A 21,318-nucleotide genomic window follows, 5' to 3' on the forward strand; every position below is an offset into this window, starting at 1 on the left:
AACTCAGTTCACGCTAATAGAATGCATTGGCCAGCGCTGATTGGCCAATGCATTCTATTAGCCCGATGAAGTAGAGCTGAATGTGTGTGTTAAGCACACACATTCAGCACTGCTTCATCACGCCAATACAATGCATTAGCCAGTGCTGATTGGCCAGAGTACGGAATTCGGCCAATCAGCGCTGGCTCTGCTGGAGGAGGCGGAGTCTAAGGTCGGACCTGAATGGAGACTGGTGTGGAGCGATCTTAGACTCCGCCTCCTCCAGCAGAGCCAGCGCTGATTGGCCGAATTCCGTACTCTGGCCAATCAGCGCTGGCCAATGCATTCTATTAGCCCGATGAAGTAGAGCTGAATGTGTGTGCTTAGCACACACATTCAGCTCTACTTCATCGGGCTAATAGAATGCATTGGCCAATCAGCGCTGGCCAATGCATTCTATTAGCTTGATGAAGCAGAGTGTGCACAAGGGTTCAAGCGCACCCTCGGCTCTGATGTAGCAGAGCCGAGGGTGCACAAGGGTTCAAGTGCACCCTCGGCTCTCCTACATCAGAGCCGAGGGTGCGCTTGAACCCTTGTGCAGCCTCAGCTCTGCTACATCAGAGCCGAGGCTGCCCTTGAACCCTTGTGCACACTCTGCTTCATCAAGCTAATAGAATGCATTGGCCAGCACTGATTGGCCAGAGTACGGAATTCGGCCAATCAGCGCTGGCCAATGCATCCCTATGGGAAAAAGTTTATCTCACAAAAATCACAATTACACACCCGATAGAGCCCCAAAAAGTTATTTTTAATAACATTCCCCCCTAAATAAAGGTTATCCCTAGCTATCCCTGCCTGTACAGCTATCCCTGTCTCATAGTCACAAAGTTCACATTCTCATATGACCCGGATTTGAAATCCACTATTCGTCTAAAATGGAGGTCACCTGATTTCGGCAGCCAATGACTTTTTCCAATTTTTTTCAATGCCCCCAGTGTCGTAGTTCCTGTCCCACCTCCCCTGCGCTGTTATTGGTGCAAAAAAGGCGCCAGGGAAGGTGGGAGGGGAATCGAATTTTGGCGCACTTTACCACGCGGTGTTCGATTCGATTCGAACATGGCGAACACCCTGATATCCGATCGAACATGTGTTCGATAGAACACTGTTCGCTCATCTCTATTCATAAGCCTTGGTGAAAGAGTTCAGTTTTTCCCCCATCCTCCTTTCTGTACTCCAACTTCACAGTGCCTCCATATTGAACCTCCCCACATCATAAACATATCACTAATCCTTCCCTGTTCTGTGTGAATGAATTTGTGGTTTTCTGTGAGGGTTCACTTGTCAATGCAACTATAGGATGCTGCTAGAGCCACTTTAGCACATAGCGTGTGGTTGGGTGTTCCTCCTGTGGGCCCCCTGTCTTTGGGGCCTGATCACTGCACAGGTCAGAGTATGCCCACTACATTTATCTATAGATGAGTGATCTACAGACTATTTTCTATGACCCATGTGGCTGCTGTAAAGCATATCCCTAAATGCTGTTAACTTCAACACAGGCCATTTTGTCCATTCAAGCCTATACGAGTGGGAAAACAACCATACAGCATTTAAATCACATCACAGGTAGCGCGGACGCAAAAATAGATGAAATCCGAGCATAAAAAATTATGGATGCAACAAAAACATTCGCACCAATTTTTAACAGATAAAAATTTCCCCTGCTCATGTGAACGAGGCCTTAGGGAATATTTGGTTTTATAACACAATATGTATTTCATGTAGGTTCGTATCACAATAAGATGAAGCTATACTAATTTGAGGATTCTTTGTCAACACATTATATAACCGCACTTTACACTTTTTTCTGAAAAATCTCCTTTTTCGTTAACTTTCCATTGACATTTCCTCACAGAAGGCGCTTAGAGACATCTTTTTTTTTATATCGTAGGTGGTGAATTGCGACAGGAAAGGCAAAACCACATTCTCAATAAGAATTCTTTGTGCATAAGCTCTGTGCAGTGAAAGCAGCAAATAAGCATATTTATGTGTGCCGAGCCTAGCAATCTGCATATTCACAGGGAAGGAGCGGAGGGGAGGGGGAGCGTGGCCGCTGTGTATGAGAGAGATGTTGGGGGGTGGCATTATTCATGAGAAGAGAATTGTGACAGATTAGCATATTCGGTAATAGGAGAGGCAGAAATGAGGTTTGCAAGGTGTGAGGGAGACATTGGAAAAGCTGGGATGATGAATAACGTGGTTGTCACTTCTGCAAGCCAAAGGACAATTAAAAAATACAGTACAGTCAAAGTTGTGATAACATTAAGCAGCATGGATGGACCTGGTGACACCATGCAGCCACCAATAAGCAGTCACTTTGTAAGGGACACAGTAGCAATACCACTAGGCATCAATGATAGGAATGCTCCAGATTATATTTATCAGTGTTGTATTTCCTATGTGCTTTGTGATATTACTTTTTTTGTGTTATTCCTTTTCTGTAACATCACTCTGTGACATCATACTTGTAGTGTGACATCACTGAGTAAAAGGTGCAATAAACTAGGATAATTATCCCTTTACTGAGGCATTACCATATGTATACATCCCTGTACTGTGACATTACTGTGTGTATTATTCCTGTATTGTGACATCACTGATTGTATTATCTATGTACTGTGACATCACTGTGTGTATTATCCCTGTACTGTGACATCACTGTGTGTATTATCCCTGTACTGTGACATCACTGTGTGTATTATCCCTGTACTGTGACATCACTGTGTGTATTATCCTGTACTGTGACATCACTGTGTGTATTATTCCTGTATTGTGACATCACTGATTGTATTATTTCTGTACTGTGACATCACTGTGTGTATTATCCTATACTGTGACATCACTGTGTATATTATCCCTGTACTGTGACATCACTGTGTGTATCATCCATGTACTGTGACATCACTGTGTGTATTATCTCTGTACTGTGACATCACTTTGTGTATTATCCTGTACTGTGACATCACTGTGTGTATTATCCCTGTACTGTGACATCACTGTGTGTATTATCCCTGTACTGTGACATCACTGTGTGTATTATCCCTGTACTGTGACATCACTGATTGTATTATCTCTGTACTGTGACATCACTGTGTGTATTATCCTGTACTGTGACATCACTGTGTGTATTATCCCTGTACTGTGACATCACTGTGTGTATTATCCCTGTACTGTGACATCACTGTGTGTATTATCCTGTACTGTGACATCACTGTGTATATTATCCCTGTACTGTGACATCACTGTGTGTATTATCCCTGTACTGTGACATCACTGTGTGTATTATCCCTGTACTGTGACATCACTGTGTGTATTATCCCTGTACTGTGACATCACTGATTGTATTATCTCTGTACTGTGACATCACTGTGTGTATTATCCTGTACTGTGACATCACTGTGTGTATTATCCCTGTACTGTGACATCACTGTGTGTATTATCCTGTACTGTGACATCACTGTGTGTATTATCCTGTACTGTGACATCACTGTGTGTATTATCCCTGTACTGTGACATCACTGTGTGTATTATCCCTGTACTGTGACATCACTGATTGTATTATCTCTGTACTGTGACATCACTGTGTGTATTATCCCTGTAGTGTGACATCACTGAGTGTATTATCCCTGTACTGTGACATCACTGTGTGTATTATTCCTGTATTGTGACATCACTGATTGTATTATCTCTGTACTGTGACATCACTGTGTGTATTATCCCTGTACTGTGACATCACTGACTGTATTCTCTTTACTGTGACATCACTGACTGTATTCTCTTTACTGTGACATCACTGTGTGTATTATCCTGTACTGTGACATCACTGTGTGTATTATTCTGTACTGTGACATCACTGTGTGTATTATCCGTGTACTGTGACATCACTGTGTGTATTATCCTGTACTGTGACATCACTGTGTGTATTATCCTGTACTGTGACATCACTGTGTGTATTATCCCTGTACTGTGACATCACTGTGTGTATTATCCCTGTACTGTGACATCACTGATTGTATTATCTCTGTACTGTGACATCACTGTGTGTATTATCCCTGTAGTGTGACATCACTGAGTGTATTATCCCTGTACTGTGACATCACTGTGTGTATTATTCCTGTATTGTGACATCACTGATTGTATTATCTCTGTACTGTGACATGACTGCATTATCACTATACTATGATAGTACTGTGTATATTATCTCTCTACTGTGACATTACTATGTGCACTATCCCTATACTCTGACATCACTTTGTCTATTATTGCTGTGATGTGATATTGATTTTCCTACATGTGCAAACAAGCAGATCTGATGAAGGCGTATGCCATTCATAGCAATTTACACCCCGAAACGCAATATCATTATATATTGAATAAAGCTTATTTGTACTTCATGAAATGGTGTACCCAGTATCTCTTTGAGGGGCGTGAATCCTAGTCCTGTTTCCTGGAGCTCTTAGCAGTTCCAGTAACGTTTCTGACTATAGTGAGAGCAGTGAAGTACCACAAAAGTCTGTACTGAGAGGAGTGAGGTACTACATGGATCTATACTGCGAGCAGTGGGGTACCACAAGGGTCTGTACACAAATTCACTTTACTCTTTACTTTTGTTTATTAAGGATAGAAAGTATAGTGTAAATCTTTGCTGAGGATACTAAATTGTTTAGGCATAATGTAGATGTGACCTTTTTAACCAATAAAGCAGACAAATCAACTGGCCCAGATGGCAGACACCCCAGAATTCCAAGGGAATTATGCACTATGATCGATTGAACCCTATACTTAATATTTAAAGGCAGAGACACAATTAGAGCCGATTGCGCAGGCGTCGAAGTTGACCCAGACGGAAGACAACGAGAGAAGGGGAGGATGCAGCTGAAGACGGAGGCGTCGCTGGAGAGAGTTCTCTGGCAGCAGTGGGGACACCCCATTGCCGTTAGAGCGCTGGGGCCCGCCCCCATTGTTGCGAGAGAACTCATTTGCATACCGGTAAAAACCGGTATCTCTACGGAACGGCGGGCTGGAGGCGACTGAGCAAGGTAAGAGACGAATAGCCTTTCTTAAGGCTATTCCGATGTGGTAAATAGAAAAAATGTTGTTTTAGTGGTAGAATCCCTTTGATGACTGGGTCTGTTCCATATGGCACCAGCATGGGTTCATGATGGATCAGTCTTATCAAATTAGTTTAATCAAATTAGTCTCATCAGCTTTTATGGGGAAGTAACTTCTAGGCTGGACCTGGATAATGCTTTGGATGAAGTGAGTCTGGATTTTTGATACTGTACTACATGAAAGGAGAATACTGGGATTAGGGGAAAATATTTGCAACCGGGTAAATACCTGACTCATGGATGGGAAACAGAGAGTAGTTAATAATGGGAAATGCTGAGATTGGGTTACCACTGGGGTGCCACAGGGATCAGTACTTGACACAAGTGTTAACCCTTTCCTGACATCTGCTGGAGTTGGGGAGGAATTGGCGTCAGCCTGGTGGGGTTTTTGCCTTCGATTATTTTGGTAGTTTTATAAGTTGGTCTGGAAGGACTTGTGTCTTCATCCAGCCTCATCTACTATGTTACTATGTTATACTTAAAACTGAGGTAAATTGTAAAATATTGGATAAATTGTAAAATATTATAGAATGACTGTGATAACCAGGAAGCATAGGAAAGAACGTGGCAGTAATTTAATGTTGAGATTATATATATATATATATATATATATATATATATATATAGTAATTCAGCATGTTTTTCCAGAAAGCCAACTTACCTTTCAGTATATTTTGCCATGTAAGAGGAAACCTATACAAACACAGGGAACAAATACAAACTCCACGCAAATGTTGTCCTGGGTTAGATTTGAACCAAGGACCCAATCTCTTCAAGGTAGCCATGTAACCAGCAAGCAGTAGTACACAGTGTCAAGAAGTGTATAAAAATAGAAAAAAACCTAAGACCTCAATGTAATATTATAGCTCTATAAGTCCCCTGTGAGCCCAAATATTCATGAGATTCAGTTTGGGGCTTTACATACTATAGAGAAAATCTGAGAACTAGAGAGGGTGTAAATGTGGACAATCAAGTTATTGCATGGGATGGAAAATCTTATGTTAAGAGGCTACAAAACTTGGACTTGTCCATCTTTAGAGGTGATCTGATCTACATGTAAAACTATATTTAGCCAGTACAAAGAACAGGGAAATTTGGAGGAGAAGTTGAGGTTATCAGAGCCTCCAAGCCAGGAGCCACCAACATACAGGTAGAAATGGATCCTAGTAATGCATCATATCTGCCCCCTTATATAGTGGGTGAGGGAGAGTATAGATTTATTGGAGTGGAGAGAAAAGGCAAAAAGTTACCATAAATTCCTGGCCGCCCCTCATACCTAGTGGGGTATCAGCAACCCACAGTGGGACTCCATACTATTACTCCCATCCCTGTTGCCTCAGGAACTAATCTAACTTTATCTACTATGTTACTATGTAATACTGGGCATTTTATGTTACATGCTACAGAAAGGAGACCAAAATATTCATAAGTACTCTATGTTCCGAACACATAGCTAAAGGTGGTGAAAGTGGAATTGGGCCCATCCTATGAGGCTCTGAAGACTATTTGGTATTAGTTTACAACTATGTGCATAATGCTGATGTAATATCTCTACCTGTTCGTGTCTCTGCGCTACCCTCCGCGTGCACCCTGCGGCGCAGGAGGTGTGTACAGATTGATTCTTTGCTTAGAGTTTTTCATGGCACTGTGTGAACACTGCTCTATTACCCATCTCTATAATTGAAATTCCACCAGATCCTTCTCCTGCACCTTGTTTCGCCATGTTCATTAAATAGTTAATTCTTGCCTTACCTGTGTGATTGACAGCCTGTCTTCCAATCAATCCTAGGATGGGTCTTTGGCTTCCTATATACAAGCCATCAGCCCATACAGGCTATTGTGACTCTCTCCTTAGACTTTGTCGCTGCTAAGCTCCTCTTTCTGCTACTATTGTATTACTGATTTCTGACCCTTGGCTTCCCATATGACTATTCTCTTGGATTACGATTTTGTACTGTGTTGCTTGACTGTTACCGGACCCTTGGCTAGTTGACCTCCCTTTGTTGTTTGTCTTGCGTTCTTTGTTGATATATATATATATATATATAGAGAGAGAGAGAGAGGAACGCCTTGTCAGCCAGTTGTCCTCTGCCGCCTAGGGCAGTGAGGCAAGCAGATAGGGGCAGTGATGGGTTCAGCTTAGGGCTCACTGTCTTGTTGTGCCCCTTCACCCAGGGTTCACCAGCAGCTACTGGGGAATTTCTCCTATTGCAATTTCCTTACACCCGAGACTGCAAATTCTGCTGAACAATAACCAAACGCTAGGGTTGAGCCGAGCTTGAGATTTCAGGATTGTTTTTAAAATCCGATTTCCGTTCATTTTCCATCTGAACCCGATCCCGATCCCAATTCCGATCCTAATGCAAATCAATGGGATTTTTTAATGATCGAAGATCGGATTTTAAAAACGATCCTATTCGCTACACAGCATGGAGTCCAAAAATTGAACGCTTCAATTTTTGGACTCCACGCTGTGTAGTGATTAAAAAATCCCCTGGCTACTTAGTCCCCTTCACTTACCTGCACAGAAGCACTGCTGCTCCCCGTCCTTCTCGCTCTTCTTCTCTCTAATTCACAGGCCTTCAGAGTGCTGTGTGCGCCCCCGCCTCCCAGGTTAGTGTTACTGATGTTGGGAGTAGGTGGGGCTTGTTGTGGCTTAAGAGAGTGTTGGCCGGTACAGGGCGGTGAGACGTGAGTGCATCATGTCTCCCCTCCCAGTACCCACATTCTCTTAAGCCACAAGCCCTGCCTTCTCCCAGCATCTCTAACACTAGCCTGGGAGGTGGAGGCGGGCATGCTGCTCTGAAGGCCTGTGAATGAGAGAGAAGAGAAGTGAGAAGAACGGGGAGCGGCACCGGCAGTGATTCTGTGCAGGTAAGTTGAGTGATCGGGATCGGAATTCCGTTCCCGATCTTTTTTGGGCGGATTGTAACCCGATCGCGATCGTGAAATTTACTCAATCGCCGATCAGGAGCCGATCTTTTCCGATTCCGATCACTCAAACCTACCGAATGCTTACAAACCCAACTTTAATAGATAACAATATCTATATGATATGCCCTCCTATATGATGCAATATAAACATAAATGATAACATCAGTACATTAATTCTTTTACCTGATTTGTGTATTCACGACTTCTTGACAAAGACTCTGATCAGATCTGCTGAATCCATTTATTTTATGCTAAAGAGAGAAAAAAAATAGGGTTAAATGTCACTTATTACATAAAATAGAATTTAGCCCTAAAATGTACGTTGTTAGGCTGGCTTCACACTACCGCCGCTGTCCGCCCCGGGGTTTCCATCAAAAACCCTGGGAAAACTGGACATGGGGCGGCTTGCCGGCGGTCAGCTTTAAAACCCATTCATTTGAATGGGTTTTTAAAGTTGACCACTGATGTCTGTAAGCGGCCTCTGCCGGGAAACATGTTTTTTTGAAGGGACACAAAGTCCTGCCTTTACGACTTTGTGTCCGTGCAAAAAAAAAAGAAAAAGAAAAACGGTGTCCAGGCGGAGAGACTGCTTATGGACACCGGCAGTCACCTTTAAAACCCCATTCAAAATATTGTGGTTGGGGCATAAAAGTGGCTCATCTTTGGCACAATGTAACACATGTTGGGATATATAGTTTGGGCTGAAATTTTTCAACTAGCTAGACATGTGGATATGAATTCTCAGAATACGGGAGCGTGGCTGAAACGTGCCACCAAAAATGTACCAAAATTGTATTATAAGATTCTGGCTCAAACTGAGCCAACTAAAAAGCGGTTAAAAAAACTTAGACCAGACAGTCCAAAGATCCATCAGATTTCTCCTCCAACATCCGCCGCCCACTGAGATAAATTTAACACCTTTGCCGGCGCATGTGTAAATATGAACTATTAGTAAATCTGGACCAATGTTTCTTCAACCTTATCTACATATTGACTGTATCTTTTCATAGAATTTTTCATTAAAGTTCAAAAAACATAAGGGAAATTTAAAAATAAAAAAAAATCCAATTTGGAATATTTACATCATTTTAGAACTAGGTAATATTTTCAAGGTCATCAAAAATAAATTCCAAGAAGTTATACATAGAATACTATTGAATTAGAACAGAATTGTCAAGATTCCTAGTTCTCAAGCTATAGCCAAGTTGGTAATAATAATAATAATAATAATATTTTTCTAATTATTCTAATTTACAGGAATAATCTCATTACAGCCAATAGTTATTTGCCATGATGTGTAAGGTTTGTAGTATTTTTATATTATTTGATGATATATTTTTACATTTTCTTACAGATGTTTTTAGCTTGGCTACAGTCTCCATTAGACCTCCTAATACAGTGGCCATGCCAGATCTATTTGCTGGTGGCCATAGCTAACAGGATTACCAGACTGTGCCTAATTCCCCCTTTTGCAGAGGTGCAGTAACCTAGGTGAGTAATCTGCTCGCTGGCAGTTCAGGGGCAGGTCACAGTTCTTCCATGCACTTTCATGACTGCCACCCACAGGCCTGGTATTAACTCTTTCTATGCTAAAAGAGTATTACAGTATCCTGACCTCATTGAGGATTGGTAGAAATATTCTCCACTTTATACATACGAGAATACTCATGACTATACAAGATGTTAACCTTACTGATCCAAGGATAATACCTGTAGTATATAAAACACAGGAAACTAAATTGTATGGAAAGGAAAAAATACAGCTTCAAAGCCTTTGTATAATAGCTGTATATAATGTCTTAGGACCAGTTCACATCTGCATTCGGTACTCCGTTCAGGGAATCCGCTTAGGGCCCCCTGAATGGAATACCAAACTCATTAAAAAGCAGTTAGCTAAGAAACCACACGGACCCCATAGACTATAATGGGGGGGCATCCACACTGGCCGGACCCTACTGATCACGAGAAGAAAAGATTGTATGTCCCCCATTTGAAGGATGGTTGCACACCCACTCCGCTCTATTCACTGTGTTTGGGATTGACAATGATTCAACACAGCGGCATCTTGCATGCATGACTATTACTCTACCCAAACAAGGGCCATAGGACCACAATTCTCATGACCGGGGATTGTGGGACGATATTTATTAACTTGAATTGACCAATTCCAGAATTGGTATGTCATGGTAGACAAGGCACTTGTCTTGACCTATTCGTGCTCAGTGCCATACTGTTACCTACGGCATGTGTGATAGAGCCGTGACCCAGAACTGGCTGCAGGAATAGGAAAGACTCTGGCGGATTAACCCCTGAGATGTCATGCTCATTGGTGATCACAGTATTGGGTAGTAAAGAGGCAAGATCACCCTCTTCCCTTCCAGCCCTTTGGATTCATTGCGATGATATAATTGGGTCCAAGGTTTTGTTATATCATTGCAACAAATCCAAAGGGCTGGAAGGGGAGGGGGTGATCTTTTCCCTATTGCACCTATGGATTCTATGTGTGATGTACTGAAATACAGAAGCATTGCAGTACACTGTACTGGGGATCAAGCGATCAAGTCTCCTTGTAGGACAGTAAAAATACTGAACTTTGTGAAAACAAAATGCAAAAAATAATGATAGAATTGTAAATTTTTTCACATAGGTCCCTCAAAAATGTTAATAAGAGCTAATCAATACATTATATGTACCCCCAAAATGGTGCCAAATTAAAGTACAAGTCGTGCAAAAAATAAGCCCTCACATAGCTATATTGACATTAAAGGGAGTTTGTCATCAGAACCCAACATATCAATCCGAACATCGAAGATAGATAAGGGTCACCTGAATTGAATGGTGTTTTCCGTCTGTGAATCGTCTGTGAAATTTTTTCTTCCATCAATATGCAAATTAGCTCTTTAGAACAACATCAGTAAAGGTTGGACTTGACGGACTGATGTCTTCATCCAACCTCATCTACTATGTACCTATGTAACTATCAATGTTGCTCCAAAAAGTTAAGTGTCAATTCTGACGTTGCTACAAAGGATTCGTTTGCATATTGACAAATTTTTCAATATCTCAGCAATGGGAAAACGCTGTTTAATTCAGATGACAGTAACTTATACTGACAAGCAAAAGGATAATAATGTTTAGAATTTGTGACTTTCAGGCTCCTTATCTAACCATCCACTACAGCTTTGGACATGAGACTACCATGATTTTATAGACAGTCATCTTGGCTATCTCATTCATATATCTGTTTAGCATAGGATTAATTATGCAAATTCTTGTCATGTAACTACATTGTTACTGATTTACTCTAAATTTTAATTTTAATTATTTTGTAAATCCTCCTTTGGCTTTCAACACTGGCTGAATCCTTCTCGTGCTCTTGATCAGATTCAAGAATGTCTCGACCGAACTCTGATCCCAGATTTCTTCTACAATCCTATCCTAATATTGGTGCATACTGGTTGACTTACTTGGGTACAATATAGCTTTTTATTCAACTCAGCTTCAACAAGTGTTCAATTGGGTTGAGGTTTGGGGACTAATCCAGCGCTTCTATTTCATTGCCATTGAACCATTTCTTTACTAATCTTGACTTATGCTTCAGGTCATTGTCCTGCTGGAACAATGTGTTGTCTTTTCATACCCATAGTACTCATCTTGTAGGATACTCACATTTAGCTCAGCAATGTGACCATCAATCCTGGTCAAGTATCCAACCCCATAGTATCAGGCTTCCTCCACTAAACTTGACAGCTCCTTCAATTTCTTGATCCATTAGCCCTCTTCTCCCTTGTTTCTTCTACTTTTCATTTTTTATACTTTTTTGCAAAATTGAGCTGACGCTTCTTATGACGATATTGCAGTTGAGGCTTCTTCACCTTTTTTAAAGGGATCCTATCATTCAATCAGTTTTTTTTCTCCATAACACGTCGGAATAGCCTTAAGAAAGGCTATTCTTCTCCCCAATGCTGCCAGAGAATTCTCCAGTGCTGCCTCCACCTTCTTCTGGAACAAGGTCTAGTGCAGTTTAATCTAAGTCTTTTGCTATATTGTGTTTGTGGCATGTTCCATTGTATGGTTTCCATCACATCGGTATCCGCCCTACATCTAGCAGAGAATATGGTACCACCAAGAGGCACCACATGGCATCCCATAGCCTGTCTCTCTAGGAAAGAACCACATGGACCTTATATGCTGCTATACAGTTTCTATTTAGTCTTCAAAGGCATCAGTGATAAATGTCTGACCTCTGCAGGCCCCACCACTAGGCCTCTCACTCTTTACTAGAACAGGGGTCCCAAGACCCTCAATCCCTTGCACAACCACAGTGAAGTGTTTGACTACTGCTTCATTCAGTGCCTATGGGGCCAGTGGTGATTTTACTGCCGTTTCTCATCATAGATAATCTTTTCAGGTTCTGCTTGTACAGTGTATCCCGAATTACACATTCTTGATGGATTTACTTGAAGTAACATTTTTTTTTTCTTCTCGATGTTAAGAGTCAATGGGAGATCATTTGAGGGTATCCTGTGGCTGCTTCCATGTAGTCCCTTGGTTGGCAGTATAACCGGGAAGACTTGAGTCTGTACAGCCTCCATGTACGTGCAGCCCAGTCGTATTCCACACCTCCTCATTATACGCACTGGCACACTATCGGGAGGAGGAGGGGGAGCAGCTGGAAAGGTCACATTAATAATACAGGCTGAAGGATGCCTACGGATATGTATTTTTCATGAAACTTTCATTTCCACCAATCTATTTTGCATAGTAAATCAACACCTCTATGAATGATATATTCAGGCTGCCTGATATCTCTGTGTGAACATAGCGGTGGAGTAGATTCATATAGACCGTGTGCTCATCTGTGTGTATTGGGATCTCCCATGGGTATTCAGCTTTGTCATGCACTGGATTTGATGATGGCCTTTCTGCGACTCGTGATCAGAATTTCTTTGTCTGCGCCGCTTCTTTACTACTAGGGCTCGACACGAAAAATGTCTAGATTTTTCACCCAAGAAATCCCATCTTTAATAATTTAATTGCAAATCAATGGACTACTAAAGATATATCAATGACGATTTTGGGACCAGCCAACTATATCATCTGTATGGGTGTGTACTGACTTCAATCAGGTGCAGATGTTGGGGCAAAAAAGGATAAGGTTGTTGGATTTCAATGCACCAAATCCTTTAATTTCAGGAGACATAAAGCACCAGTAGAGGTGACCGGCAATGGCTTATCCCCCTCTCTCTATTCAGAATACATGAAAGCTTAGAATAAACCAAGTGTATGAAGAGTGTATGAAGAGTTGGCCCAACTAACATTTGGCTGATAGATATCTGAAGCGTATGACCAGCTTAAGACCTAAGGCCGTATTCACCTGACAATAAAAAACAGCCATGTAACGGCCATCTTAAGACCCATCAATGTCTATGGGTTTTTATGATGGACTGTGTTTCATGTCTGTTAAAAAAAAATTAAAGGCTCTATCTTTGTCCATTTTGTTGGAGCCATGTGACTAAACCCATAAACATTCGTAGATTTCAAAGTGACATTCGAAAAACAGCTCTTTCAGTGGGGCATGGACATTGGGCCCATGAAGAATGGCACTATCTTGTAAGAAAGGCCTGACAACACTATAGTTGAAATGTGCTCCGCAAGTTCTTCCTTTGTGCATTTCCTTACAGAAATCAATGGGAATATTCACCAGGGCCAGAGCTTGTAGCAGTCTAAAAACATATATCCGAGATTTTCCGGGCAAAAAAGTTATTTATTTATTTATTTTTAAATTTCTGTTAATGCTACTAATGGGGTAATAAATGCACCTATATACCTATATCTGTGTTTTGAGTGATTTCTGGGCGTCTCTGGGGGCTTCTGGTATCTCTGCTTACTCCTATGTAACTTCCACACTAACCCTCTCACCTTTCTTCCCTCTCCTTCCTTTCTCTCCTCCCTGTCTATCTAACTATCCCACCCTTACCTACCTACTCAGCCCAACCCCCGACCCATATTATATACTTACCGCTTTCGCTTCTTCTGGTCCCTCCTCCTGTACTGTTCCCGTACGCGTCCCGAGCAGTGATGAGACACTTCTACTGCGCATGGGTGGAAGTGCAGTAGAGGTGAATTACAGGTGGTGGCGCGCACAGTGTATAGCACACAGACAGCAAGAAGCGGAGCTGTCTCACCGGAGGAAGCCATGGATGGTAAGTATAATTGAGTGGATGGAGGGGGAGTAGTAGTGACAATCCATTTCCGGAAATAGGGAAACAGATTGTCATCAGATAATCAGAAAATGTCCCTTGGGCGATCATATGGAGGCATTCTTGAGCCTATGTTAAAAGATACACCAGCTGGCAAATTATTTTGCAGAAAAGTGGAGGAAAAAAATGGCGCAGACTTTTCAACTGTGGTTTTGGCTTTGGGGAGCTTTAGCCTTAAGGTTTCTTTCGGTTAGTTCTAGCAATATCATCCATAAACCGTGCTTTCCACAAGATGCCCTTTTTAATCAAGTTGTTTCTTTGGAGCCGAAATGTGCAGGCTGGAGGTCCTATCCTTCCCAGTAGGGGCTGTATTCAGGGGTGTAGTTATAGGGCTTGCAGAGGTTGCCATTGCCTGAAGGAACCCAAAACAGATCCTCTACAACATACAAGGACGGCAGTATGGATAGTTGTAAGAGATGTTAATAAGTTTGGCAAGAGTACCGGCGAACTTCATGTTATGCCTATGAATGTAGCGTCTACTACATATTACCAGAAAGACCATTATTGGCAATAGTCCAACTAAAATCCAAAGCCAAGCCAATATATGAAGAGTGACCTGAGCCGCACTACTCTTCATTAGATGGATGAGCACTGCTTGGTCATGGTCATGTTCCCAATACCACCCTCTCCAACTGGAATGTGTACTTCATAGCTTGGTAGGTTAATCCCGTACTTTATTGCAAAAATCAAATCAATTCATTACATAACATGTTAGATTTTGATTGAAGTGTGATAAATATGGACGTTATAATGCAGACATGTGAATAAGGCCTTACAGGAATCCATACACAAGGAGTTGTAAAAATTTCTGCAATAAATCTGGCGTGTGTGAACAAACTAAATGGGGGTTTCTAACCTAATTGCCCCTTACCTACATAGAATTTATGAAAAAGCGCACTTGCATCATAAATTTTGCAGAAAATCCACCTAATGGAACTTGTGATTCCAACACATCGTAAATCTTGTACACCCAGAGTAAAACTTAAAAAAAGGCAGAATTTGAAAATAAATAAATAAAAAATAGGCACAGGAAGCTTGATAAATGCCCCCCGCCATGTGCGATCACTGTACACACTTTTTTGTTGTGGTCAATTTTTGGTCTCATAGGGGGTGATTTATTAAGAGTCATATATACCAGTCTTAGGTCAAAGCCCCATGTTGCAGAAACACAGTGTTTTTGACTACTGCGGAAAAAAATGTACCAGAAAAGTGAATTTCATTTTTGTTAATTTTAGCTGCATATTGTTTTTGAAAAATGCTGCATGTTAATTTTAGCCATAGAATTGTGAACATTTTCCCTATAGATTTAATTGGGAGAAGGAAAAAAGTAGAGAAATATGCAGCAAAGACTCTGTGGGGAAAAAAAAGTGATATGTTTTCATTGCTTTTTTTTTTTTTTTTTATACAGCGCTTTTTAGGTGCATTTTTCTACATGGGGGTTAACCTTGAAGGGTACCTGAGATTACCTAAAATTTTTTAAATATGTGCAGGGTTGTTCTTGAAATTTTTTTTAAAATTTAATGAAAACTACTAGAGATGAGCGAACACTGTTCGGATCAGCCGATCCGAACAGCACGCACCCATAGAAATGAATGGAAGCACCTGTGACACCGGCCGGCCGCCGGCAAAGTCAGCGTCACAGGTGCTTCCATTCATTTCTATGGGTACGTGCTGTTCGGATCGGTTGATCCGAACAGTGTTCGCTCATCTCTAAAAACTACAGTTTAAAAAAAAAAGAAATATGTGCAGGGACCTGCTGGGCAGTCTATTCTGTGACTATATAAGCATTCATACAAGATGCCCTATATGTTTTTATGCTGTTAATAATCACATTATGGCTGCAGCACATTTTACATTTGTCTCTGAGGCTGTGGGCATATACAATTAAAAGCTGTCTACCCCTCCCCTATCCATTATAACTACTACTGGTTTCTTTATATCTAAGGCCTGGTTCACATCTGCGTTTGGTAATCGTTTCAGGGAGTCCACATGGGGACCCCCCGAATGGACGACCGAACGCATTGACAGGCGGTGAACAGTGAAAGTACACAGATCCCATAGACTATAATGGGGTACGTGTGCTTTCTGCACAGTCTCTGCATGAGTTATGTGGACAGGAAAATAGATCATAAAGTACTTTTATAGTCTATGGGGTCCGTGTGCTTTCATAAGCGCAATGCTTGTCAATGCTTTAGGTATTCCGTTCGGGGGGGGGGGGGTCCCTATGCGGACTCCCCGAATGGATTACCAACCGCAGATGTGAACCGGGCCTAATTCTTCTGAGAAAAGCTCAAATGATCATCTTATAGCAGACCCAGGGACACTGAACAAAAGATATAGGGCAAATACAAGCAGGCAGGACACAGTAAAAGAGACATCTATGAGCACCATCAGTAAAGCTTCATGCAGTTTATGAATAATATCTCATCTATAACCACACAAGCAACCAGAAGTAGATAGCAGTACACAGATGACTTTTCTTACATTATAAGCTGTTAGATTTGCAGAATATTCAGCCCTTTGCACAGAGAAAGCAGTTTGCAGAAGATATATGAGGAGGCTGTGAGGAGAATCAGGCCTTCCCTCTGCATTCTCTATGTGAAGAGAGAAAAGTACTGCCCCCTACACTCATTGTGAATTTGCCTTGCATATATGGAGGCAAAATGTCCCTAGTACCAGGGAATGAACTGCAAAATAGCTAGAAGGTCCAGAATTACATACTCTATTCTATGAAACTAAATTGTCTGAAAAGTTAGTGACCATATAATCTGTAGTGCGCTTGGGCATGGTAAACAAAATTTAGTAGCGCTGGCCTTGACATAAAGCCTTTGATAAATTTCTCCTACATTGCATGGCAACCACAAAAAATTTCGGACTCTCTTCTGAGTCTCTCAGTACTCTGTATACTAAGTCCATTCTGGAAGTTGTAGTTTTGCAACACCTCGCAATCACCGGTCTTAAGAATAGTTTTAGATCATAGCATAGTTTTAGATCATATCATTATTATGGCAGCCAACGGCAGGCACTAGAGCCACATCTACTAGCCATAAAGCATCCCTGCCGCTTCTGCCACCGAGGAGAATGTAATGCTAATTATTCGTATGTTCCTCTGCTTGTTCCACCCCCGATCCTCTAACTTTCCACTTTCTGCTAATGACATTCAGACAATTTAACTCACGTCAGGTGACTATACTCCTTTTCTTACTTCTTGTTTTTCTTCACTGAAGAAAAAGAAGAAAAACTTGCCATACCCGCTGTGCGTAAAGAAAACTTGATTCCAAGTCTATGCCATTAGCGTCCCTGTGTGACTTGTGCGAGAGGAGTAGTGCGGTGCTTCACAATATGTCAGTACAAAATATTCCCTCTACTTACACTCTTCAGTATGATCCCTAGTAATCCTTATTCATTAGATTTCATCAATTACAATGTTAAGAAGAGACCAAACAAGATATAAGACCCTCTCAATCAATAATATACACAGTGATGTCACAGTACAGAGATAATACACACAGTGATGTCACAGTACAGAGATAATACACACAGTGATGTCACAGTACAGGGATAATACACACAGTGATGTCACAGTACAGGGATAATACACACAGTGATGTCACAGTACAGGATAATACACACAGTGATGTCACAGTACAGGGATAATACACACAGTGATGTCACAGTACAGGATAATACACACAGATATCAAGGGGTAAACTGTGTGGTTCTCAACAAACTATCTGAGAGCTACATATGGGAAAAAGTTATTTTGTAGATGACTGTATAGGGAAGGCAATAAAAATACTAATTGTTGCCTGATAATAGTGAAGTCATACTGCAATTGTGTTATCATTTTATTTAGGCCAATTTTAAACAAATATTAGTAAAAGTTATGTTTTAGTATTTACTCCTACAGTGATCTAGGATAATACACACAGTGATGTCACAGTACAGGGATAATACACACAGTGATGTCACAGTACAGAGATAATACACACAGTGATGTCACAGTACAGGGATAATACACACAGTGATGTCACAGTACAGGATAATACACACAGTGATGTCACAGTACAGAGATAATACACACAGTGATGTCACAGTACAGGGATAATACACACAGTGATGTCACAGTACAGGGATAATACACACAGTGATGTCACAGTACAGGGATAATACACACAGTGATGTCACAGTACAGGGATAATACACACAGTGATGTCACAGTACAGGGATAATACACACAGTGATGTCACAGTACAGAGATAATACACACAGTGATGTCACAGTACAGGGATAATGCACACAGTGATGTCACAGTACAGGGATAATGCACACAGTGATGTCACAGTACAGGGATAATACACACAGTGATGTCACAGTACAGGGATAATACACACAGTGATGTCACAGTACAGGATAATACACACAGTGAGGTCACAGTACAGGGATAATACACACAGTGATGTCACAGTACAGGGATAATACACACAGTGATGTCACAGTACAGGGATAATACACACAGGGATGTCACAGTACAGGGATAATACACACAGTGATGTCACAGTACAGGGATAATACACACAGTGATGTCACAGTACAGGGATAATATACACAGTGATGTCACAGTACAGGATAATGCACACAGTGATGTCACAGTACAGGGATAATGCACACAGTGATGTCACAGTACAGGGATAATGCACACAGTGATGTCACAGTACAGGGATAATACACACAGTGAGGTCACAGTACAGGGATAATGCACACAGTGATGTCACAGTACAGGGATAATACACACAGTGATGTCACAGTACAGGATAATACACACAGTGAGGTCACAGTACAGGGATAATACACACAGTGATGTCACAGTACAGGGATAATACACACAGTGATGTCACAGTACAGGGATAATACACACAGTGATGTCACAGTACAGGATAATACACACAGATATCAAGGGGTAAACTGTGTGGTTCTCAACAAACTATCTGAGAGCTACATATGGGAAAAAGTTATTTTGTAGATGACTGTATAGGGAAGGCAATAAAAATACTAATTGTTGCCTGATAATAGTGAAGTCATACTGCAATTGTGTTATCATTTTATTTAGGCCAATTTTAAACAAATATTAGTAAAAGTTATGTTTTAGTATTTACTCCTACAGTGATCTAGGATAATACACACAGTGATGTCACAGTACAGGGATAATACACACAGTGATGTCACAGTACAGAGATAATACACACAGTGATGTCACAGTACAGGGATAATACACACAGTGATGTCACAGTACAGGGATAATACACACAGTGATGTCACAGTACAGAGATAATACACACAGTGATGTCACAGTACAGGGATAATGCACACAGTGATGTCACAGTACAGGGATAATGCACACAGTGATGTCACAGTACAGGGATAATGCACACAGTGATGTCACAGTACAGGGATAATACACACAGTGAGGTCACAGTACAGGGATAATGCACACAGTGATGTCACAGTACAGGGATAATACACACAGTGATGTCACAGTACAGGGATAATACACACAGTGATGTCACAGTACAGGATAATACACACAGTGAGGTCACAGTACAGGGATAATACACACAGTGATGTCACAGTACAGGGATAATACACACAGTGATGTCACAGTACAGGGATAATATACACAGTGATGTCACAGTACAGGATAATGCACACAGTGATGTCACAGTACAGGGATAATGCACACAGTGATGTCACAGTACAGGGATAATGCACACAGTGATGTCACAGTACAGGGATAATACACACAGTGAGGTCACAGTACAGGGATAATGCACACAGTGATGTCACAGTACAGGGATAATGCACACAGTGATGTCACAGTACAGGATAATACACACAGTGAGGTCACAGTACAGGGATAATACACACAGTGATGTCACAGTACAGGATAATACACACAGTGAGGTCACAGTACAGGGATAATACACACAGTGATGTCACAGTACAGGATAATACACACAGTGAGGTCACAGTACAGGGATAATACACACAGTGATGTCACAGTACAGGATAATACACACAGTGAGGTCACAGTACAGGGATAATACACACAGTGATGTCACAGTACAGGGATAATACACACAGGGATGTCACAGTACAGGGATAATATACACAGTGATGTCACAGTACAGCATACCTCCCAACCGTCCCGATTTCCGCGGGACAGTCACGATTTGGGTGACATGTCCCGCGGTCCCGGTTGGAGGGAGGTATGTCCCGATTTCAACTCAGATCGGCGTCCAGAGGACACATGATGTCCATGATGTCACAGTACAGGGATAATACACACAGTGATGTCACAGTACAGGGATAATACACACAGTGATGTCACAGTACAGGGATAATACACACAGTAAGGTCACAGTACAGGGATAATACACACAGTGATGTCACAGTACAGAGATAATACACACAGTGATGTCACAGTACAGGAATAATGGACACTGTTATCACAGAGTAAATACAAAAGTACAGAGCAAATATGTACTGCCACTTTCTATGGTGGCAAACGCCTGTAAGGATATGTTTATATTGGTTGTACACTTGAAAAAGGGGTATTCCCCGAAACGCTGTCCTGTAGCGTTGTGTGTAAGAAACCTCAATAAAGTGCATGTAAATTAAACATTCTGGGAGTAGCGCAGTTTCTTTCTCATCTAAGGGGGAGTTCACACGGAGTAACGTGCCGCGTGATGTGATATGGCGTGTGAGACTTTGCGGGCCGTATACGCTTCCATTGATTTCAATGGGAGCCGGGATTGTATACACTGCGTTATTTTGCGGCTGCAAAATCACGGCCGCAAAATAATGCGGCGTATACGAGACTAACTCCCATTGAAATGAAAGGGAGCGTATACGGCCCGCAAAGTCTCACACGCCATATACGTGCCACATCAGGCGGCACATTACTCCGTGTGAAC

At 41.5% G+C, this 21,318-nt stretch overlaps 1 protein-coding gene across 3 annotated transcripts in view; it reads right to left on the minus strand.

Moving 5' to 3' along the window:
• The window catches only part of TNRC6C (trinucleotide repeat containing adaptor 6C), a 205,636-nt gene that overhangs the window by 98,629 nt on the left and 85,689 nt on the right, over positions 1 to 21,318 (minus strand). For all 3 annotated transcript variants that reach the window (XM_075277361.1, XM_075277360.1, XM_075277359.1), the window contains exon 3: positions 8,265 to 8,332. In XM_075277361.1, coding sequence (XP_075133462.1) covers positions 8,265 to 8,332 — 68 coding nt within the window. The remainder of the gene's footprint in view (positions 1 to 8,264; positions 8,333 to 21,318) is intronic.

The sequence above is a fragment of the Leptodactylus fuscus genome, chromosome 6 (assembly GCF_031893055.1).
Source record: "Leptodactylus fuscus isolate aLepFus1 chromosome 6, aLepFus1.hap2, whole genome shotgun sequence".
NCBI lineage: Eukaryota > Metazoa > Chordata > Amphibia > Anura > Leptodactylidae > Leptodactylus > Leptodactylus fuscus.